Here is a 24,256-nt window from a genome sequence, read left to right as displayed (position 1 = left end):
GTTAAATCTGCTTGTTGTTTTTAAACTCTGTGGGTTGAGTGTTCCTCCCCAAGTTTTCCTCTCTGATTTACATAACAAGCAGGGTAAAATTGCCCGTCTCAACTCCGAGCGGAAACTAGTTGAGTCTCTACACTAGTGAGTCCGCACTAGTTGACTCCGACAGTGCGTACTTAATGCTTAGTGAACGACAGGAGACAAAAGTACACTCTCAAACTAAAATACACACCTCTTTTATTAGTATCCTTACAAAATTGTAGGCACAATGGAATCCTCCGGAGACTGCAAGCTCCAGAATGCAATGCAGCCACCTGCACCTGCCGCATTTCTAGTGGGAGGCGCAGAGCAGGCTGGGTTTTGTAGTTCGTATGTGCGTTCTCCATGATAGGCTGCTCTATCTAGAGAGAAAGAGAGCGAGCGAGAGAAGGCGGAGCCGGTTGTGTCACGTGGGCCCCGCTCCCGCCGCCGCCGCTGCCGTCGTCTTTCTCTATCTCGACTGAGGCAGCCATCTTGCTCTTGCCGCGTGCTGTTGTTGGAGGACCCTCCCTGCTTCAGGTGAGACCCCCGGCGGTCCCGCCACTCCACGGCCATAGGCCGCTGCGCACGGTCTCCCCCCGCCCTCTTCTTCCGACACCCGCCAACCATTCGGGCTGCCACTTCCGCTGTGGCGTGCCGAGTGGGGGCGGAGGCGGCTGATTTGGCTTGTCGGTTACCGGCGGCGCAGCTGGGGGTCGGCACCTGAGGGGAGGTCCCCAGCACCACCGCCCCCAATGGGGGCTAGCGGGGGCCTGCGCTGTTGCCGCCCAGATCCAGTCCCAGGAGGCGGGTTACCCCTGCCTCTCTCCTGTTACTCTTCTTTATTCACAACAACAATACTGTGACAATAGCCTATCTGTTGTCATCTCATTTGATCATCAGTCCCACTCTACAGATAGAGAAACTGAGGTTAGCAGCCCCCGGTCCCCAAACGCTTGGGAATGAATTCCGTTGCAGCTCTATTCACCTCGTAATGGCAGTATTTGTTTACAATTCTGCTTCCCTCTCTGAGATATTGACTTATCCACCTCGATAGCCCCATCAAACTGATGCCTAGTAAGCTGTCAGGAAACAGATGATTGACCGACGGGCACCCTGTTACACAGCTAGTGAATGGCGGTTTCAACTTCCGTTCCCACGTTCTTTCACTTATACCATAGCTGTCCCCTCGGGAGTGGTAACAATAGTTACCAGTTTTTGAGTACATACTGTAAGCCATACCCTATGCTTGATAACTTAACCTTTAGCCCTTAAAACAACCGTATGAATTGTGTCGTGTTAAACCTTTTCTAATACAGAAGGAACACAAGTTCAGGAAGTAAAATACCCTTCTGAAGTCTTAAGGGGTAGAACCTTGATCCTTCCGATTCCAAAACTTGTGTCTCTGTTAGAGGAACCCCACATAGTAAAAAAAGTCGGGACTAGGAGTTGAAATTATTTTATCTGTGTAAACATAAAGAAAGTGCCTAGCATAATGCTTGTAACTTAGGCACTCAAATATTGATCAGAACCTCATTATTTACACTTTTGAGTCCTTGAGTAAAGGGCTGGCCGACCGATCTTTGGATCCCCTAGGAAGAACGCAGTAATTTATGTTCTTAGGAAGTTACTTCTTCCTTTTGGGTCTAGAAGTGACTTCTCCCTTCTGGACCTTCATTTCCAGATCTGTTAAATTAAGAGAAGTGAACTGTTTTATTTGTTTATAATTTATTTATACCCTGCTGCTGCTTGCAGGTATTTGAGATGGTCTCACATATAAGACAGGATTAATGGGTACAATGAAGTAAAGGTTGGTTGAAGAATAGGGAATTAAGCCAGGTGATCTTTGAAGTCTAGTCCAGATTCTGAGCTTGACACCTCATCTCTCACAGACTGAGCCCAGTCCTCTTCTCTCCTTCAATTCCACATACCCCAACCTGCTAGTAGACAAAGGACCACTTTTCTTTATCCCCTTCCGCGTTGAGTTTAGAACCTCCCTAAAATATTTTTTCTCTGAGATAATTCTTGGGAACAAGTTTTCTGTTGCACTTATTACCTAGAATGGAATCTGTTCTTTTTCATCAACACATTGATATAAAGAGTTAATTTTGGTTTTGCTTTTGTTTCAAACAAGTCAAGAATCTTTACCTTGACCTCAGTCTCTTGTCTTCCATCTTTTCTCTTGGGGATTATTACTTCAAAATGCAGAAGAGCCCCAGAAGGTTTACCCTTATCTAGTTCTAATATTTTCACTTAGCCCCTTTTTTGTAAAAAATTCCTTAGGCTCTATACTAAGTTTCAGTATACTTTCATGGCCACATTCCTTTGAGAAAAGTGAATATTGGCCTTTTTCTGTGAATATTGAGTATAGATATTGGGATTTGCATTAGCAAATTTAAATCGGTGGCTGAGTTGAGATTGACCTAAGCCTTTTGGCTTTGTATTCCTTCTGTAAAAGAGTGTTTTTAGCTGCTTGAACACTTGTGATACAGTGCTGAGCAAAGATTGAGGAGCTATAAATTCTGAATGTTACTTGGGAACTGGACTTTATTTGGCCTTGAAGCATATATAGACACAGGTTAGTGCAGAAGTAGTGTCAGAAAACAGAACAGTTAGTACTTACATAATCTTTGATTCTCTTTCATCTCTTAAGTGAAGATAGGATCTTTTTCATGTGAATGATAATTTTAAAGAAGTTAGAGAATTGGGCAAAAAAGGTTTGAGAACAGCCTGTATCCCCTCTCTCACTTGGTAATGATCTGTTGTTCCACAGAACAAGTAAATCAAGACTTTTAACCTTGGCTTTTATTTGTTTATATAGTATGGAATGTTACAACCCATTAAAACTTTTTTTCTTTAGTAGGAATATCACTGACCAGATTAGAATTTATGACTTTATAATTTTCTTAGAATTTTCAAAGTCAAAATTGGCCTTAGAAAGGTTATTTTTTTTAAGACTCTCCTTCCCACTAAGTGTGCACAAACATTTAATATTAATGTAGCAGAGATGTTTTTGTTAGGTTGTGCAGTGAGGAATTTTACCCAGTGTGCAAGAGTATCCTGAGAAGCTTGACATACTGTATTAGTGCAAGGTATTGAATGAACTCTGTGGAAACGGCTGCTGAAGTGCTGAATGTCTGCAAATCTGGCTCTTTTCCTGTTATTAACATACCATCTGACCTTGAATAGAAGATATACTACCTCATATCTTGGGAGCTAGGCAACCTATTGTTGAATTTCTTCTTTGTCCAGCCTTTTATTTTGGGTGGGGGGCGGGGGTCCTATTTATGGGCCCAAGGTTATTTATGGCACATTTATTATTTGGGAGAAAAAAGGTTGTGCCGATAACATTTGGTAACTGCCCTCTGCTGTAAAAATCTTTGGGGGAAAAACTGGCTTGTCTAATATAGAGATTTTCTAATTGGTTAGGTTTTACTGAATGCCAAAGAACTATGCTCTTAAGGAGGGACCCTCAAGTAGGTAACTTTGAATCCTATTCTATTTTATGTTTGTGTATTTGATTCTCTGGTGGTTTTATTTTAATTTTCACTCTCTTAATATCTGGTTCATGAAGCTAGAACAAGTTATTAATATTTATTAAGAATATATAGACAGTATTAATATGATCACAGTGGTGATGCTTATTGTAAGCCTAGTGAACCAGAAGGTACTGTTGCATAAACAGTTATTTTATTTTGGTAAAACAGTGATTTTAACAAATCTGTTTTTCCCCCCCCCTAGATTTACCAACAGCATGAATCAAGAAAAGTTAGCCAAACTTCAGGCTCAGGTCCGGATAGGGGGCAAGGTGAGTGTGGCATAAGAAAAATTGATAGGAAAATGTATTATTATCAGAAAGTAGCATTATTTTGGATTTGTGGTCATTGAAAATCTAAAATCTTCAATAAGATCAAACCACATTCCAATTTGGAAAAAACTGTCTAGATTTAATATAGGTAATTAGAAGACTTCTGTCTCTGCCAGTGCAATGATTATAGCCACCTTTGTTTGAATCCTCTCAGCATCTGGTAGTTATGTGACATGAACAAGCTATCCAACCTTGTTAAGCTTCCATTTTCACATGTGCAAAACAGAAAAACTCCTGCACAAGATACATCTAAAGATTAGAGTAATACTTAGAGGGGCGCCTGGGTGGCTCAGTCGGTTAAGCGTCCGGCTTCGGCTCAGGTCATGATTGCACGTTCGTGTGTTCGAGCCCCGCGTCAAGCTCTGTGCTGACGGCTTGGAGCCTGAAGCCTGCTTCAGATTCTGTGTCTCCCTCTCTCTCTGCCCCTCCCCGCTCATGCTCTGCCTCTCTCTGTCTCAAAAATAAATAAAACACTAAAAAAAAAAAATTCTTTAGAGTAATACTTACAAAACATCTCTCTGCCACAGAGTAGATACTTAATAAATGATAACTGTTATTATGTTAGACTCATTTACAGGGCATCCCAGATGTTGAGGTTACCTTATCTTAACTGGATATACCTATTGCTACAGTTAGGTTTTTAAGTGGTTTAACTGGAGATGCTCAGACTGATTGTACTTTTGTTCATTACTAGGTTTTCCTCCCAAATTTCCTGCCTATTCTTTGTTGGTCAATATGAGCATGAACATTCTTACTCCATGTACTTTGAAGCCTAAAGAAGAGTTTGTTCTGAGAATCTTTGATTCCCTTCAGTTCTTGCCCAGGCTCAAGGAAAATACTCTTCCCTTATCTTTGCCTGGTATAATCTTTGTAAAAGGAAAAGTGAGATAGTACTTAGTTCAGACCTGGAAGCGGGTAGGACATTATGTAGCAACTCTACCTATCATTTACTTTGATGATTACCACAACTCCTAAGAATGCAGATAAAAGGGGAAGAGAAGAGGTGACTAGTATTTTCTCCTTTCATAGTGATACAGTTATAGGATTCTGGAGTCATATTAACACATTCATGTAACTAAAGTAGTCACATTGTAGCATCAAGTGTAATATAATATACTAATGAAAAAACTAGGGATATTCAGGAACCATAAAATATACCTGGAAGAGCTTGATGTAGCACCACTGTTATATATCTTAAACTAGATGGTTTGCACATTCATTCATTTAACTAGTTTACTGAGTACTAGTTTATTATGTTTGGCACATAGTAGATAACCTAGTCAGGGTTTTCTTCTCTTGACATAGCTAAGCTTGGAAGAGAGACATGCTCACAATTACACTACCAGATAGTAAATGTTAAAATGAAGTACAAGGTGCTTTTGCCTAGGAGGGACACGGAGGTCATCACTGAGCTGAAATTCGGAGAACAAACAAAAATATTTCACTAGGTAGACAGCTGAGGGTGTGTAAGGTGACGGGGATTGTCTTTCTTCTACATGCTAAGTCATCTAGGATGCTGAGATAACATGGTGCTTAATAGAATGGCTTGCTTCAGTTTGGTACAGTTAGAGTTTAGACTATCCAATGGATAAAAATGGTAGGAAATTAAACAACCAGGTAATTCTGGGTTATATATGCCCTATTAAGGAGCTTAAGATTCTATCTTTATAGGCAAGAGGCAGCTATTGAAGGATTTTAAAAAGAATCATCATTTTAGAAAGGTGGGTGCTGGTAAGATGGAAAATGGAATGAAATAGAAGTTTGGCAGAGAGAACCAATTGAAAGGCTGCTGCTATAGTATAGGAAACACAAATTTAGGAGTTGGAATCGACATGACTCAGAATACAGAGGATGAAGAGGAGGGATTTCTGGATTTAAAGACTAAATATATGGTGGTACTACCAGGTACACATCTAGGAAGAATAGTTTGGTGCACTGATAAACTTTTAGACGTGTTGAATTTGAGCTACCTGAGGATCATTTCATTTGAGCAAGCAATTGAGCTTTCCCTGAGTCAGGAACGCTTCACAAATAAAAAACGATCTATGAAAATAGTCCTCCTAGTCCATCCTCCAGCAACTGGATTTTGTCACATCCTCTGCTGCTACTCACAGAGCTCTCTTTTACTCCCACCAGCATTACTGAGACTGAAGTCCCTGCCTACTCTAAGGCTGGTTGCCTGAGTGCCGCAGGAGCTACCCAGAGAATGAAATCTCTCTTCCTTTCCCCTTACTCCTGCCAGATGTCAGAGAGAGTTAGCCCTCAAGACGTAGGCTACTTTTTGGTAATGTTTTATTTCTGCTTTAGGTTACAGTTTTATAAATTGGCCCTGGAATTTAATCCATTATTTTAAATAACTTTTCGACATATCTATTTAGAAATGAGCTCTTTTCTATCTTCGTGAATAGTTTAATTTTCATCCTGTTTGCTCAGGCCAAATTTCTAAACAGCATGCTAGATTCCTTTTTTTTCTCACATCCCATTTCCAGTCTATTAGCATGTTGGTTCTTCTGACAGCCTGAGCTCTGACCATCTCCACTGCCAGAACCCTCATCTCTTGTCAAGACTGCCACAGTAGCTTCCTGACTGATCTCAGTATAGTTCATTTTCTACAGTTAGTCATCTGTAAAAACTATAAACAAGATCAAATCATTCCCATGCTTCAAACCTTCCTATTGCAATTGGAATAAAATCCACCTTCTGCCTCTGGCATTGTAGGTTAAATGATTTGGCCCTTGCCTGTCTTTCTGAATGCATTTTCCTCCTCCTCCTCTGTTCACTCTGCTCTAGCCATAACTGACCTGCTTTCTCTCTGTAGAAACAATAGGTTCACTCTTGTTTCATTCTTCTTGAATCACTCTTCCCCTAGATCTTTTCATGGGCCTCAGCTCATAATGTCACCTCTTCACTGAACATTCTAATAAAGTAGTACTTTGCCCTCGTCCAATAAGTCTTATCACTGTTTTTTTTTCCTCCTTACTACCCTTATCCCCTTTGAAAGGCTCTAATTTGTTTATGTATTTATTGACTTTCCCCTGTAATGTATGCTCCTTGAAGTAAGAACTTAATCTAGGAATCTAGAACACTCACATAGTAGGGATTTGATGCTTAATTATGTCAGAATCTTCAAAGTTTCAGAATATCTTTAGACTTAATTTTATTGTCAGGGGGTGATAGGTACTGTAAAAAAGCGTTCCTTGTAATATTTGGAGGTTGTTATAAAACACATTAAATTGCCTTGAAGTTACAAGTTATTTTTATTAGAAAACTTTTGAAATGATACTGAAATGATGGATATTGGAAAGAATAAGAACTGGCTAGAACTTATCCTCAGAAATCTGGGTTAGGCTGACAGTCACAATTCTGAACTGTCGTCTTAGTCATTACTATTAAGTCAGCAGTTTTTTATGTGGATTTTATTAGAATAGGAAGACATGGGACAGCAGTTACCAGATGCAAGCATCCTAACACTTCCATTTGGTTATTTTTCAGGGTACAGCTCGCAGAAAGAAGAAGGTAGTACATAGAACAGCTACAGCTGATGACAAAAAACTTCAGAGTTCTCTAAAAAAACTGGCTGTGAATAATATAGCTGGTATTGAAGAGGTATGATCATTTTATAAATTGTTAAATTGTGTGGACATATGGCACATTCACAAATAGCCATACTTTTCAAATGTAAAATATCAGCTTAGAAGAATCTGATATTGTCACTCAGGTATCTTTGAAGAAGTAGCTGCTGAATTTGCCAATTGGATAAAAATGGCTGATTGAAAAAAATAATTTTAGTGGACGGTTAAGGAATTCATCATAGTTTCTGGACTCAAAGAATTTGCACATATGACAAAATTATGGAACTGCTCTTGAATTTTCATGCAAATAACATATTTTTTTCTAATAATATAGAAATAAACTCCAAGATTTCTTCAAATAAGGTGGACTTTTTTCCCATAACAGCACCTTTCTACTCAACAATATCTCTTTAATTACCTCAGCCAAGAAGCTCTAACAATAGCCTTACATGGATTGAATTTCTTATTAGACCCTTTCCAGAAATTATTGGTTAAGTTTTTAAAATCATTTTATTGTATTTTGGTGATACTGCTTTTCTCAAATATGAATCCAATGACTGATTTTATTTATTTATTTATTTATTTATTTATTTTATCACAACTATTTGTGATCTGTTACCGTCTAGAGTCACTTCTCCCTGATGATTCCATTTCTGATAGTAACTAATATTTAACTTTCACTGCCATAAATTAAATTGAATGTTTAAATTATATTTAATGATATCATTACTATGTATGGTACCACCTCACAATTTTTAACAGATCATTAATGCACACATGCTGTCAAACAGATCAGAAATAATGTAGAGTCAGGGATCACTAAGAAAAAGCAGAGTACCAAAGAAAAGGCAGTGAAATGGCCACATGTTCCTTCTACTATACATGTATGAATAAGTATTATGACACCATTTTATTCTGCTTGGTACTTTCAAAATTGGTATACTGAAATGGTAGAAAATGTAAGCCACATATATCTTTTCCCTTTTGGCTGATGTGCCTGTGCATTCTTACTCTGATAAAGATAAGAACTTTATTTGCAAGTCTTGAAATTAAGCATTTTATGCATTTTTTTCTTCTGAGCTACTGAAAGCTTTTATATATTTTTACTGACCTAAAATAATTTTCAGAGAGATCATTCTCTTTATCTGGGGTGTATATGAGAAAAAGAAATCTCAGCTTCTCTTAAAAAATCTAAAGCTTGATTAAAAAGAACAATTTGCAGGGTGCCTGGGTGGCTCAGTTAAGCGTCCAGCTCTTGATTTCAGCTCAGGTAATGATCTTACAGTTGTGAAATCGAGCCCCACATAGGGCTCCTCACTGAGCATGGAATCTGCTTAAGATTCTCTCTCAGTCTCCCTCTACCCCCAGCTTGCTCTCTCTCAAAAAAAAAAAAAAATCATAATAAGTAGTACTAATAGACAGTAACTCTGATACTATTAAACCTAAACAACTTGAACTTATAAGAGTTTTGGCAGTTTTCCATCTTCGTCTACATTTCTACTCTCTGACTACCACTCCCACCCCACTCCACCACCTCAGCATTACTGATATTTTGAATCAGACAGTTCTTTATTGTGGGAACTGTCCTGTGCAGTGGAGGATATTTTGCAGCATCCCTGGCCTGTACCATTAGATACCAGTAAGTCCCCCATACCCCCCAGTTATGACAACCAAAAATATCTTCAGGCTTTGTCATATTCCTTGGGGGACAAAGTTACTCTTGGTTGAAAAATACCTCTTTAGAGAGGAAAAGATTCTATGTATACCTCCATGAAGTATAGATTTAACTATGTAATATCTCTGAGGACATGTTTTTCTTTTCTTTTGTTTTTAAGTTTATTTATTTTGAGAGAGAGTGTGTGTGAGCAGGGGAGGGCCAGAGAGAGAGAGAGAGAGAGAGAGAGAGAGAGGGAGAGAGAACCCCAAGCAGGCTCCTTATTGTCCAGAGTCTGATGCGGGACTCTGTCTCATAAACCATGAGGTCGTGACCTGAGCTGAAATCAAGAGTTAGATGCTTAAGTGACTGAGCCACCCAGGTACCCTCAAGGGCACGTTTTTCTAAATGTTTGTTCTTGTTCAGATTTGGGACACTTTATGGTTCTTATAATAAAACTTCTTGTGGTTGGATAGCATTATTTTTTTTTAAATAGTTTATTACCAAGTTGGTTTCCATAAACACCCAGTGCTCTTCCCACAAGTGCCCCTCTCCATGACCATCACCCCCCCTTTGCCTTCCCCCCCTTCCTCTTCAGCCCTTAGTTTGTTCTCAGCATTCAAAAGTCTCTCATGATTTGCCTCACTTAAGTGTTTTATAATAAAATAAGGAAACCAATCAATTAAGTTTTTGATCTTTTCAGAATATAGCTAAACTTGTTACAATGCTGTGCTGGGTTGATGGTATTATTGCAGTTGAAATTGTCTTAATAAATAAAGTATTTAATGATTGTCAACACTTAGTGAACATCTGTGTGCCAAGCATTTTGCCAAGGACTGCTAGGCAGTAACGGAGCTTATGATCTAGTAGAGAAACTAACTGGTTAACTAGACAAATACGAATTATCCCATCTCAGCTTCATAATATCTCTTTGAATTTGTTATTGTTGGCTACAGATGAGAAAGCTGAGACAGAGAATTAGGTACCTGCCCAAGGTCACATAGCTAGTAAGTACTGGATTCCAGATTTGAACTAAAGTATATCAAAACCAGAGTTCATTCTGTTCAACAATTTATCTTGCTTTTGGTCTTTTCAGTTGTGCTTTCCTATATCTACTTGTAGCCTTTTCCTCTCCTCCTGTCTCCCGGTCCCTCAATACCCACTCCCTTCCCACCTTATGTTCTGTAATACTGAGCACCTACCATGCAGAATTCGTCAGTTATTCCGTAACAGACAAATCCTCAACAGTATCTCCAAGAACATTGCTGTTTCTCTTTTTTCAGGTCTTAATGCAGACATCATTTCTTCAGAAAATTTCCTGATAATACACATACACACTTGTGTTAAGAAGGGTTAGATGCCTTTCCTATGTGCCTTCATTATATACTTTTATTTTATATAACACACATCTAATATAATATAGTTTTATTATAGCATTTATTAAACTATTGTGTGAATTCCTTTTTGTTGGTACTATGATGCAATTCTGACTTTTTGAGGAGCCATAGCTCCAAAACATTGCAGAGAAAATTAATGCTACATAATCATTACTACTTTCACTGCACCCCTACCGTGTGTGTGTGTGTGTGTGTGTGTGTGAGATCCAGCCCTCACAGACTAATTATGCAGAGAAAATATGTATAAAAATAATTAATAATGCAAGGTAATGGCTATAAAATTTCTGAGTATTTGAACCTAAAATGGGAAGGAGTTTTACTTTTTTCCTACTTTAACCTCTTTCTAAAATTGATTTTTTGAGAACTAAGATATTCGTACTTTATATAACACTTCACAGATTTTGTGTAGGAATATCTAGTGTACTATATATAACGTGGCTTGCCTCAAACATTATGTTTTGTGTTACTATATTTAAAGTAGAGTCTTTTTCAAAACAATGTTTTAAACAAAAATGATGACACATATTGGGTTTAAAAACAGCTCCTCAGAGGGAGAAAAGAAACTACTGCATTAAATGTAAACATGAAAACATATGTACAGAAATTTTCAGAAACACAAAGATGTGAAAAAGTGTATCTTAGAAGAAACACATTACTGATTACAATTTTGGTATCTTTAGTTTCAACAATGTTTGAAACTTGCTTCAAAGTGCTGAACTCTGGGGTGCCTGGCTGGCTCAGTCAGTGGAGCATGCCACTCTTGATCTTGGGATAGTGAATTCAAGCTCCAAGTTGGGAGTAGAGTTTACTTTATTATTATTTTTTAAGAAGTTTATTTATTTTGAGAGAGAAAGAGAGAACAGGGGAGTGGGGTCAGGCAGAGAGAGAATCCTGAGCAGCAAATGCACTGTCAGCACAGAGCCCAATGCGAGGCTTGAGTTCATGAACAGTAAATTGTAGAGTTTACTATTAAGAAAAAAAGTGCAGGACCGCCGGGGTGGCTCAATCCAGTAAGCTTCTGACTCTGGATTTTGGCTCAGAGCCTGTTTGTTTGTGATTCTCTCTCTCCCTCTTCCTCTCTCTTTCTCTTTCTCTCTCAAAATAAATTTTCAAAAAAGTGCTGAACTCTGAGGAATATACTCTTTTAAAAAAAGCTTTTTGGCAGTTTAAGAAAAGCAGACAAAAACTTTGAAAAGGAGGAGACACCATTGCCACTGTTGTAGAACAAAAATAATATTACGTTGTTTTCCGTACTTACACATTCAAAACATCAAGCAAATAGATAGTAAGTAACTCAGTTTGTTGAGTGGGGAAGAGAAAAATTGATGGTGAGTTCCAGAAACTCATGGAATGTACTTTTGCCAAGTAAAGTTTTAATCTTATATTCTAAACTATTGGTATAAGCAATTTTTTTCCCCTCCAAAGCTTAATTTATGTCCTCTTCAGAAACTTTAAAAACTGAAGGACTGTTTGTATTAAGATTCTCTGGTCTTTTATGTAGTCATTAGTTTGTTGATTTGGTATAATAAATTAGTCATCTATGGATTTCTTTTACATGTTACCAAAGACAGAGGAATACAAAGTTGTCAAAATGTAAGGGGCAGGGAAGGGTCAGAGACTGTCTCATACAAAAACCAAGTAAATAAGCATTTAGGAGGGAATTCCTAGGCAGACTCCAAAAGATTTATAACCCAGAACTAAATTCCTAAAAATGATTTATATCCAAGATATTTGAAGACATTTAGATGTGCTTCTTTTTGGTAATCTGGTTGAATATAGTGACCTGTCTTCACCTGATAACCTAAATCTATCAACAATGGGATCTGTTGCATTTCTTGGAAATGACTAATTTTATCAAATTTATTTGGTAAGAAACATCACCAAGAATCTGAGTTTTGGATTCAGATGACCTAGTTGCTTAATAGAGTTTTGTATTCAGAGGATATCTTCTTCTCTTATACCTACGATACAATTCTGTCTGCCTATGAAACTTTTCTTATCCCCTGCCGTTAACTCTAATTGTTCTGCTATAATACATTTATTATGACAACCTCATAGTGTGGGGTATAATGGTTACATATTAACCAATTAGTGTCTTTTGTTTGTTTTTTTCTTCCAGATTCTAAGAGTCTTAACAGCAGGGACCATGTTTATTCATTGTTTTATATTCTCTAGCATGCTGGCTTCCATGATGAGTTGGTTTGGGGCCTATTAAGTTTAAGGGATACTGATTATTTGAGATGGAATTTTTCTCAATAAGCTAACCATTGGGGTACCTGGCTGGCGTAGTTGGTGGAGCATGTGACTCTTGATCTCAGGGTCTTGAGTTCAAGCCCCATGTTGGGCATAGAGATTACTTAAAAAAAATTTTTTTTTGAAAGGTAGTCATAGGAAGCTGGAGCTCAGGAGACCACGTAAGGCTAAGAAATGTAAATTTTGTAATTGTATACGTAAGTATTACTGTTTATATTTTCCTCTTTCTGAGTCTTACTTTTCCTGAACCACTTGTACCAGAAGGAAGACCTAAAGTTATTGATTGACTTAACTACAGTTCCTTCTCCCTCCAACTAGAGCCTCAGGTACCAATTGGTGGACAGCTCTGAGTACAGGAGAGTAAAAGGGAAGCACCATGTCCCATTCACCTTATTCCATAGCAGCCTTACTTTATCTTTTAAGATCTTGGTTTTTGGGTTTGTGTTTTGTTTTTTACTACTTTTTTATTGTGGTAAAATATAACATAAAATTTGCCACTTTAACCATTTTAAGTACAAGTCAATGGCACTAATTTCATTCGCACTGTTATTCAACTACCATCATTATCTATTTCCAAAATTTTTCATCATTCCAAACAGAAACTCTATACCCAATAAGCAGTAACTTTCCATCCCCTCTTCCCTAACCCCTGATAAACTTTAACCAACTTTTTGTCTCTGTGGATTTGCCTCCTGTAGATATTTCATGTAATATTTGTCCTTACGTATCTGCCCCACTTCACTTAGCATAATGTTTTCAAGGTTCACCCACATTTTAGCATGTATCAGAACTTCACTCCTTTTATAGCTGAATAATATTCCATTGTTATGAATAATACCAGATAATATCCATTCATTTGTTGGTGAAGATTTTCTGCTTTTAAAATAGCTTTTCTGCCATCTAAAGGAAGATATATTGTCATTGTAGAAAATTACAGGTATATAGAAAATATGAAGAATATTAACAGTTGATCATTATCCCGTGACCCAGAAGGGACTACTATTAATTTTGCATTTCCTTATATACATATATTTTTACATATTTGAGGCTATAGCTAGAAGCACAATTTGGAATTTTTTTCCAAATAGCATTATATCATAAAAATGACTTCATATCATTGAAAAAACTCTTCTTAATCATCAGTGTAGATGTCTACATATACTCAATAAATGGATATACCAAAATTTAATATTTCCTTTCTTTTTTAAAGACTTTTAGATTCACAATTTCTGTTTATGTTTGAGAGAGAGAGAGAGCGGGAGTGGGGAAGAGGTAGAGAGAGAGGGAGACACAGAATCCAAAGCAGGCTCCAGGCTCTGTGCTAGCTGTCAGCACAGAGCCTGGTGCGGGGCTCAAACCCACGAACCATATCATGATCTGAGCAGAAGTCGGCCACCTAACTGACTGAGCTACCCAGGTGCCCCAATGTTTCTTAACTTTACAATACATTAAATACTTTGATAATAAGAGAATCACATGTTGGACTTCAAGATCTTCATCTCTGGTTTCCTTCAGAGAGATTCTTGGAAATGCAATTACTGGCTGAACCAGCATGAACATTTTAAAATTCTTCATCCATGTTGCCAAATTGCTTTTTAAAAAGGTTATGCCATTTTACACTATCTATAGCATAGCTGTGGAGAATCCCATCTCATCAGACTCTTGCCACCAGAGCATAAGAGAAAATGATCCCAGCATTTCATACACTTTAGCTCATATCAACAATAATAGGTTATGCTTCATATTACGCTTTAGAAATAAGCAGGAGCTCAGCTTAGAAGCATTGAATGTGAAAGATACTGATTTATGAGAGTGTTTGCCAAGCCCATAATCTTCAAACTCTTACATCTCTTAGCCTCACAGAAACCCAGACACTTGTGTGCCCTCTTCTTAAAATGTCTATCATTTCACCCCATTAAGATATAGGAGGAAGGCAATAAAAGATGAATTTCCTGATACACATTTAAATGTCACTACATGGGCGGCTGGCTGGCTCAGTCAGTAGAGCATGGGACTCTTTTTTTCTTTAAATTTTTTGTTAATGTTTATTTATTTTTGAGAGACAGAGAGAGAGGAAGACAGAATCTGAAGCAGGCTCCCGGCTCTGAGCTGTCAGCACAGACCCCGATGCGGGGCTTGAACCCATGGACCATGAGATCATGACCTGAGCCAAAGTTGGACACTTAAACCAACTGAGCCACCCAGGCACCCCAATAGGACTCTTGATCTTGGGGTTGTGAGTCTGAACCCAATGTTATATGTGGCAATAGCTTGAAAATAAAGTGTTAAAAATAAATTAATATTTACTACATATAGGAAGGAGTAGCAGTAAAACTGGATTTTTAAGATAATTGTCAATTCTCAGAACTGCAGCTAGTGGGCGTAGTGGGGACTTGGATACCAAAACAAACAAACAAAAAAACCAACAAATTACCTGGAAGATTTTAAACTTCCTCTCTGAACTGTGAGGACAATTATCAGCAAGAGATGTAGAATCATGTATAACTTTGTGAGCCTCCTAGAGCCATAAAAATGTACTGCTGTGTAGGAATAAAGCAAGCATCAGATTTACCATCTTGAATGTTGCTGTGATTAATATACGCACCCTACTCTGAGGTGAGCAAAGGCAGGGGTTGTTAAGGTTTTGATAGCAGCATAATGGGACCCCTTGAGATCACTCCTCCTATAGCATTTGGGGAGTTTAATTCTGACAGCATCCAAGATTTGAAATTGTGTTGGAGGTGTCCATTCATTTGGCAAATGTGAGTGACTAATATGTAGTGGACACTTGGGCACATACTATGTCTAGTAAGACGTGGTCTCTGGTCACAAGATGTTCACCTTCTAGTAAGGTCAGAGACTTGCAGACACATTTATTCTACAAGACAATTTTACATAATTGCAATATCCATGAAGTACATAAAGTGCATAAGCATCCTTAAATTTTCACGAAGAAGCATCTGACCCAAGTCTTGGATAAATTAGAATTTGCAAGGTAGACAAGTAGAAAAAGGTTCTTCTAAACAGTGACAACAGCATATGTAAATGTACTAAGCATAAGAGGCGATTTTTTTTATAACTACAAGACACATCAGTATTATCTGAGCAAAAAACAAGAGGAAGGGCATCTGATGGGATCTCAAAAATGCTGCTTCCTGTTGCCTGGGTGGCTTAGTCTATTAAGCGTCTGACTTCGGGTCTGGCTCCAGTCTTAATCCCACTGTTTATGAGTTTGAGCCCTGCGTTGGACTCTGCTACCAGTGCGGAGCTTCAGATCCTCTGTCCCACCCCCTGCCCTAGAACCTCCCCTGCTCGCTCTCTCTCTCTCTCTCTCTCTCTCTCTCTCTCTCAAAAATAAACTTTAAAAAAAGAAAGAAAATGCTACTTCCTCCATAGCTCAAGTAGCACCCTTTACTTTAAACTACCTGTTAAAGTGGGAAAAACATTTTGATATAAGGGGTTGTTTGATTGAAAAGAGACCTGAGTGCTGGCACAGTAGCTAATTTAACAGTCTTTGTTTCCTTGTCTGCTTCTTATTTTTATATACTGTATATAGACTATGTATGACTTATTCTGACCAAGCAGCAGTAACTGAAAAGGTGAAGTCTCCTTATGAAATGTAAACAGTTTGCTTTGTGAATTTAACAAGTTCTTTAATCCCTTCTTTTGCTTCTAAAAGGGTGGGGGAAGTGTCTAACTGATCTTTCTCAACCTAACAATTCATCCTTTGATAGTTTTTAATAGTTTGAGTCTAGAAGCCTTATATAACCATGTTATTTGCTCAGTAAAGAGGAAGGAATGGTAGTAGATAGAAACAAAATACTCTGGCCTTCTTTAACTTCTAGTACTTCATTTTCTATTCTAAAAGTAAATTCTCTACCCTTTCTGGACCTTTCTATTCTGAAGCTACATCTTTTGTGCAACCCCATTTAAAACAACCATTTATAAATTTATTTCTATTTCACAGTCTAAGATGGAATTCATCCTGCTTTTCACTCTAACTCAACATATTTTAAACTACTAAGATATGACTTAATCAAGCTTTTTTAATAAAGAAGCTTGAACAGAAGAAAATTCATGATTTTTGTTTTTTTGGCCCTGTGTTAGCCTCTTACTAGTTTTGTAGCCAGCAAGATATATATTATGCATATATCTGTGTAGTTTTTCTTTTGCATTCTCCATTTAGCCTATATTCTGAGATAAATAATTCCTGGCAAGCTTTCATGGGGCCACAGAATTGACTTTTTATAGGCAAATAAACATTTTTAAGAATGAGAATGACACATGCAGAGGGAGAGAGGCCAACCAAGAAACAGACTTTTAACTATAGAGAGCAAACTGATAGTTCCTAAAGGAGAGGTGCATGGTGGGGAGGGGGTTGGGTTAAATAGCTGATGGGCATTGAGAGGGAGCCCTTGGTATGATGAACACCAGGTGATGCATGTAAGTGTTAAATCACTATATTGTACACCTGAAACTAAGTAACACTGTTAATTGCAATTAAAAGTTAAAACTTAAAAAAAAGAATGAGAATGACATTGTAGGAAGGAAACTAAACAGAAAGTTGGGAACCCAGGTTCAAGTTCTAGGTTTGCATGTAACTATTTATCCTTGAATATTTGCTTAAGCAAGAGCTCTTGTCTTTAGTATTTATTTCTCTAACAAGAGATTTGAACTAGAAAACCTCTAAGTTCAACATATATGACTTTGGAACAATATTGATTTCAAAAATCTTATGACTTTAACATCTGTAAATAAAAAATATCTCACATGCCAATATTTCAGACTTTTCAGTCCTGGAAATATTGTGGAAATTCTTTATTAAAATTATGTGATTTGGTCTTGATTCAGAAAATGAGAGTCCTACCATATCTTTTTTTTTAATTTATCTTTATTTTTTGAGAGACAGCGAGGGACAGTATGAGCAGGTGAGAGTCAGAGAGGGAGATACAGAATCTGAAGCAGGCTCCAGGCTCTGAGCTAGCTGTCAGCACAGAACCCGAAGTGGGGCTCGAACCCACGAACCGTTAGATCGTGACCTGAGCCGAAGCCGGACGCTTAACCGACTGAGCCACCCAGGCGCCCCGAGTCCTACCATATCTTTATTCATTTCCCATACTACAATTACGTGATTCTAGGATAGATATAGAATAATATCCCATTTCATATCCACTACGCCCCCTCCTTCTCAAGCCATTCCTCTTCCAAATTATCACTTTAACATTAAACTTTTCTACCTAAACTATAATCATCTCCAGAACTATATAATTTATATTTTTCTAAAGTCAATATAAATTATTTTTTGTTTGTTTGTTTTTAATGTTTATATTTATTTTTAAGAGACAGAGACAGAGCATGAGAGAGGGAGGGGCAAAGAGAGAGAAAGACATAGAATTCAAAGCAGGCTCCAGGCTCCCAGCTGTCGGCACAGAGCCCGATGTGGGGCTTGAACCCACGAACTGTGAGATCATGACCTGAGCTGAAGTTGGACACTTAACCAACTGAGCCACCCAGGCACCCCAATATAAATTATTAACTCACAATGGTATTTGTTCAGAACAGCTGGATCAAATGCTTATTGTGTGTAATATGCATAATGGAACCTTAAGTACAATACCGATACAGGGAAAGGTATAGAATTCAAATAGTGATTTTTGCCACAGAAAATTTGGGAAATTATTTGTGGAGCTTTTAGTTATAATTTTCCAGGGGCTATGCCTTTATTTTCTCTGTGTTCCAGGTCTTGTCTGAAATTTAGAAGCCCCTTTGTTCCCCTTACTTTCTGGCACTATTAGTGGTGATGATCATCTTTGAGGAAGAAAAGCCCACTTCCACTGACCATTGAGAATACAGAGGGGCGCCTGGGTGCCTCAGTCGGTTAAGCCTCCGGCTTCGGCTCAGGTCAGATCTCACGTTCATGGGTTTGAGCCCCACCTCAGGCTCTGTGCTGACAGCCCAGAGCCTGGAGCCTGCTTCCCGTTCTGTGTCTCCTCCTCTCTCTGCCCCTCCCCCACTCATGCTCTGTCTCTCTCTCTCTCTCTCTCTCTCTCTCTCTCTCTATCAAAAATAAATAAAACACTAAAAAAATTTAAAAAGAGAGAGAATACACAGCATCTCTGCTTAATTGTAACAAGGGCAGTTTTTGGATGGATCATGAAATGCTTCTAAAGTAGCCAAGAGTTAACTCTCGTAGCCGTTTTGTATAATAAGCATGTTACCACCAAGGTAACTTATCCAGTGTAATCAACTACATAGTGGGAATCACATTATTTACACTTTTAACTTATACAGATTTAACTCCACTAAAACACAAATAAGAAAGCACATGAGTGAGAGAGAAAAAATATTTTCAAATAGCACATGTTTAACCTTCCTTTTCAGCAAGTCCCAGGGAATGGATAAACTCAAATCTGAAACAGTCAACACATGTTGGTGAAAGCTATCGAAAGAATGTGAGGATGGTTTTAAAGATTTCCTGATAATTGATAAAGCATTTTCAGGTGGCCTGGCAAGTTTGGAGAGCTTCTTTGAATTTTACAAGGGTTATTAAAGGTTGTTGAGAAGCAACATTTAAGAGTTAGAGGAACTGACAAAATACACAGAATGACCTGGTGAGAACAAGTTGAAACTAAAATTCACTAAGTGTTCAAAGGAGTGAAACACCTGATTAAATTTCTGAGTGGTCTTTATGGATTTTCAGTGGTTATTTTTTCCATTCGCCATTACTCCTTTACAACCTGTTGTCTCAGTAAGGTGCTACTCCACCAAATGATATCATACCAATTTATTTGATAGTGTAAATCGATTAAGATACTGGGTAATTTCACTAAGAAGATAGTTCTTGGCTGATAATTCCATTATTTTTTAAATATGGTCATAAACTTCTTTCTCATAGAAGTCTTTGAATTTAAAATCTAAATTCTACCGTAAAATGACTAGTTCTTCAACATCCTAGTAATTTGTGCCACCTACACCATTTGATTTTGTTATTACTAGTCTTTTTCCACCCATAGCTACTGCTTACTACCTTGGGATTGTTAAAAAAACAAACAAACAAACATAATTGGCTAATCATTACTTAAACAGATGCTGTTTTAGTTATACCAAATATGTGACGTATATTTTGCTTCTGTGATTATACAGGTAAACATGATTAAAGATGATGGGACAGTTATTCATTTCAACAATCCCAAAGTCCAAGCTTCCCTTTCTGCTAACACCTTTGCAATTACTGGTCATGCAGAAGCCAAACCAATCACAGAAATGCTTCCTGGAATATTAAGTCAGCTTGGTGCTGACAGCTTAACAAGTCTTAGGAAGTTAGCTGAACAGTTCCCTCGGCAAGGTACGTATTTCAGTTTAGTGTCTTTCGTTCTCCACCTCAGTTTAAAGAACCTAATGATTTAAAAGGTGTGCCATTTTATACTGGTAGGATTTGCTTGCACGTAAATTTTACTTTCAAAAATTTTGCTTTGCTTATGCTTTGTAATTTTCTTGAGTTTGTTCCTTTAATAATTGTGCAGTGTAGCATATTGAATATTCAGATACATTTCAGGAGTAATACGGAGTTGAGAGGTAATTACCTAAAAAAAAAATCCTAGGATCTGCAGACCACATTTTATGGACAATGTTTGCTATGCACTTCTGACTAGTGACAAGAAGAAAACGCTTTTATTACAGGACTGTATTTTTGTTTCATATTGTTGATTGTACTGTAGGTGCAGCAGTCATAAGTTCTGAATTTCCAAGATTGTCCTGGTTTCAAATGTGTCTTGTCACCCCTAAAAATCAAAGAGCCTATTACTTCAGTAGCTAGATACTTTCTTACACCAAAAGAGATGGAAAGTCTTGAATATCAATTTTTGACTTAGAGCATAAGGAATTTAAAGAAGAAATTACCTGTAATGTCTTTTTATTCTAATTCATCATGAATTATTCCACTTTTCATATAAATTTTACCTTCACTGTCCATTGACATTGCCAGCTATATTTAGTATATGCCTAATGAAGTTAAAAGTTTTATTGATTTTACTACTAAGCAAAATATATGCTATTAGATCAGACAGTATTTAGCTTTTTGTGAACAACTACATAAGATTTAGACAGAAAAGAATAAATATTATTATAAGTATTGTATGAGGGCCTTTATTCTTCCAAGACTAATTTTAAAATAAACTTTTTGTAGTGTTGGATAGCAAAGCACCAAAACCAGAAGACATTGATGAGGAAGATGATGATGTTCCAGGTAGGTGACATTTCTTTAGCTTTAAGATTTTTAGCAGGGGTGCTTTGGTGGCACAGTCAGTTAAGTGTCTTATTCTTGATCTTGGCTTAGGTCATGATCTCACAGTTTGTGAGTTCGAGCCCCACATTGGGCTCTGCGCTGACAGCATGGGGCTTGCTTGGGATTCTCTCTCTCCTCTCTGCCTCTCCCCAGTTTGTGCTCTCTCTCACTCTCAAAATAAACTTAAAAAAAATTTTAAAAATGATTTCTAGCAGCCTGTTTATCACATTTAATTCACTGTATAATGACTTTTCAGTTTTTGTTGATGGTAAGCTCATAAATTTAAATTGATTCACAATGATATGGATATAATCTAATGAAAAAGAATAAAAGCCCTCCCATTTAGAACTTAGAATCAGAAATTGTCACACAAAGCTCTGCTACCTGCATTTATTAAAATAGAATCACTGTGAATATAAATTTGCATAGTTATTATTGCATTTCTGTGGGAATTATGATTGACATACAAAAATGCTGTTCATTTTAGTAGTCTGCATAGACTGAAAAAGGACTTACGTTTCCTTAGGATTACTGTTTTAAAAACAGATAAATGATGGGCGCCTGGGTAGCTTAGTTTGTTGAGCATACAACCAACTTGATATCAGTCCAGGTCATGATCCCAGGGTCGTGGTATTGAGCCTTGTGTCAGGCTCCACACTCAGCATGGACCCTGCTTGAGAGAAATTTTTTAAAAAACAGATAAAGCATTATTGGCGAAATGCCACCACTTCATTTCTGCCTCTTGTCCTGTATATTTTCAGGCCAATTCTAGTAGAAACAATTTTGTTTTTATTAGGGTTAGAAGATAGGAATTCACTTTTTTTTTTTGGTATCTTTTACTCATTTCCTTTTTTATTTTTTTTCAGATCTCGTAGAAAATTTTGATGAGGCATCGAAGAATGAAGCTAACTAAAAAATTTTTTCTGGAGTTTGGAAGCTGGCATGGACTAGATTTAACAAATCAGCTATGTGGTTCCAAAGTTTTACAGACATGGAGAACATCAACTGTTACTAGTTCAGTAATATAAATATTTTGTATATTAATAATGCTGTTTGTTCAGCATTTTTCGGTCATTTGATTTTGCATTTTGCACTTCCTCCCAGGATCTATTCTTTTGGTCAAAATACGAAGTATTGGTGCAGTTTGAGGGTGTTTTGGTGTTTGATTCTCAGTTCTTTGTTTTGTTTTTTGTTGGAGTATTTTCGGTGTGTGTATGTATATGTATGTGTGTGGGTATGTGTGTATACAGTGGAGAGCAAATTGGAAAACATTTCTATTTATCCTCCTTCTTCCCCCAGTAGAAATAAAACGAATCTTTCCATTTGTTACTTTTTTTTTTTTCTAATAATGCACAGAATTAATGAAAAGTGAGTATCTTGGATTTCAGATCTGAGGAGATTTTACCCTTGGAAGTTTGGTTAATTTGCTCGGTTAACATATTTTCATACATTTCTCTGGGTTTAAAATGTCTTGAGATATTTTGCCACCAGCTCCATGTTGGCACAGTGGGTAGCATATCTTTGGTGTGGTTGCCTTAGATTCACTTACCTAGTCAGACCCAGAAGATTTTCTTCTAGCTCTCTTCCTAAAGGCCTTTTCCCCTCTCCCTTTGGTCTCTCAGTGGCCTGGTCAGCCTTTGGTAATGCTCTTTATCTTCTACCGAGCCTGAGAAGGATGTTCTCCATATAGAGTTAAGTGAGTGCCTAACCCCTCTTTTGTAAGGCATTTCCCCCTCATTTTGAGGAACAACAGCACCATCTTCAACTTTTTATTTCCCACTTGATTTTATAGTACGGTAGATTTCAAACTGGAATAGCTAGCATGTGCTTGCTAAATAATTTTATGCCAGCCTTATCCTGTAGACTAGCTGTTCTTAATAGCAGGTGCAAAAATACCTGTTTCCAGCAAGGTTAAAATTAGGAATGTCTTTTTGAGTCAGAACAAGATAGGCCATAGACTCATTCCCCAGCACAAAATGTCATTCTATAAAACGGTACTGGCCCCAGGAGGATTTCTTCAACCACTCTCCTACTATTGGTCTTGAACCTACCTCTGGATTGGATCTTACTGTTGTAGCTGCTCACGCATCCTCCTGCATGCTTAGAGTAATGCTTTTGGGGGGACACTGGTAAAATACAGTATTTATTTTTTCACCTCCTTTCAGAAGACTTGGAGGTAAGTTGCATTCATTAATTCAGGTTTCCCTCTTGCTGTCTGATGATAAAAGCTTGCATTTTGCCATATCAGCATTTGTTATAGCCAATATTTAAGATAAGATTTAGAACACCTGTCATTCCTGGCCTACCAGCAAACTAACTGTAGCTTAACCTTGCAGCATATCAGCTTTTGTTTCAAACTGGATATCTTTATTTGATATCTAACATGCAAGACCAACAACATACCAAGAAATCTTTAGACAAGAAGGCAAAGCTCTTGTATTTTTTTCATCCAGACACTTCAGTTTATTTTATAAATTTGTTCATTTTTCCTGTTCTGTTTTATATAATATATGGACTTAACTACAAAATAAAGTAACAGTAATAAAATAACAAAAGAGGATAATATTTCCTCTTGTGCTTCTCTTATTATTGTCTACAGAATTTCCTTGTTTCATATTTCCTCTCTACTCCCCATCGCCAGATGAATTTTAGCCTCATCTTTATTTGAAATTATGTTTCATCCCAAAGCTCTAAATATTCTACGTAGTCCAGAATTCTGTTCTTCTGACTGTCGCTAAGGGGTACGTTGTGGGGCAGAAAGGGTTATGGAGACTTACAAGTAGTTAAGGACATATAAGAGATAGTATCGCAAATTTTTAAAAAGAGCACTCATCTGTTAGGAAGCTTGGGACCTAGTCCATACTGTGCCATTAACTGTGACCTTGGGCAGGTCACCTACCTACTCTAAAATTCATCATTCGGAAAGTGAGAGGTTTCTAAATCTTAATGTTTTTTTCTGTTCCTGCAGTTTGGTAAATCTCATTTCTGAAAATTTTCAAGGAAGTGGTCTTATATTTTCAGAAATGTCTGTTTTTATCAAGATCCATAAAGCTTTTTTTGTGTGTGTGTAGATATATATATATATATATATATATATATATATATATATATATCTTCTTCTTTTTCCTTTGATCACATTTTAACTACTTACCCAGAGGAGCTCCAGGCGGTATTTCCTTTTATCCTATTGACAACTCTTAATGGCTGGCCTCTCTT

The 24,256-nt window shown here is 37.4% G+C and overlaps 1 protein-coding gene across 4 annotated transcripts; it reads left to right on the top strand.

The window, feature by feature from the left end:
* Positions 1-458: 458 nt before the first annotated feature.
* On the top strand, positions 459-22,366 carry BTF3L4 (basic transcription factor 3 like 4). Of its 4 annotated transcripts, none has more exons than XM_029946372.1 (6): positions 469-552; positions 3,754-3,820; positions 7,373-7,486; positions 19,900-20,101; positions 20,942-21,001; positions 21,907-22,366. In XM_029946372.1, exons 2-6 carry the CDS (start codon positions 3,767-3,769, stop codon positions 21,951-21,953), a joined length of 477 nt encoding a protein of 158 aa, XP_029802232.1. In that variant the 5' UTR covers positions 469-552; positions 3,754-3,766; the 3' UTR covers positions 21,954-22,366. The 4 variants fall into 4 exon arrangements, with proteins under 4 accessions (XP_029802235.1, XP_029802232.1, XP_029802233.1 ...); XM_029946373.1 differs by lacking the exon at positions 469-552 and adding an exon at positions 719-942; XM_029946374.1 differs by lacking the exon at positions 469-552 and adding an exon at positions 3,469-3,488.
* Positions 22,367-24,256: the final 1,890 nt, after the last annotated feature.

The sequence above is a fragment of the Suricata suricatta genome, chromosome 8 (genome assembly GCF_006229205.1).
Source record: "Suricata suricatta isolate VVHF042 chromosome 8, meerkat_22Aug2017_6uvM2_HiC, whole genome shotgun sequence".
Lineage (NCBI taxonomy): Eukaryota > Metazoa > Chordata > Mammalia > Carnivora > Herpestidae > Suricata > Suricata suricatta.
Note: the sequence above shows the minus strand (reverse complement) of the source record. Positions and strands in the feature narration are given on the sequence as shown.

Coding starts and splice junctions, on each gene's coding strand:
- BTF3L4 (XM_029946372.1), top strand. CDS start 3,767: ATGAATCAAGAAAAGTTAGCCAAACTTCAGGCTCAGGTCCGGATAGGG. Junction 3,821..7,372: donor AGGTCCGGATAGGGGGCAAG/GTGAGTGTGGCA, acceptor GTTATTTTTCAG/GGTACAGCTCGCAGAAAGAA. Junction 21,002..21,906: donor GGAAGATGATGATGTTCCAG/GTAGGTGACATT, acceptor ATTTTTTTTCAG/ATCTCGTAGAAAATTTTGAT.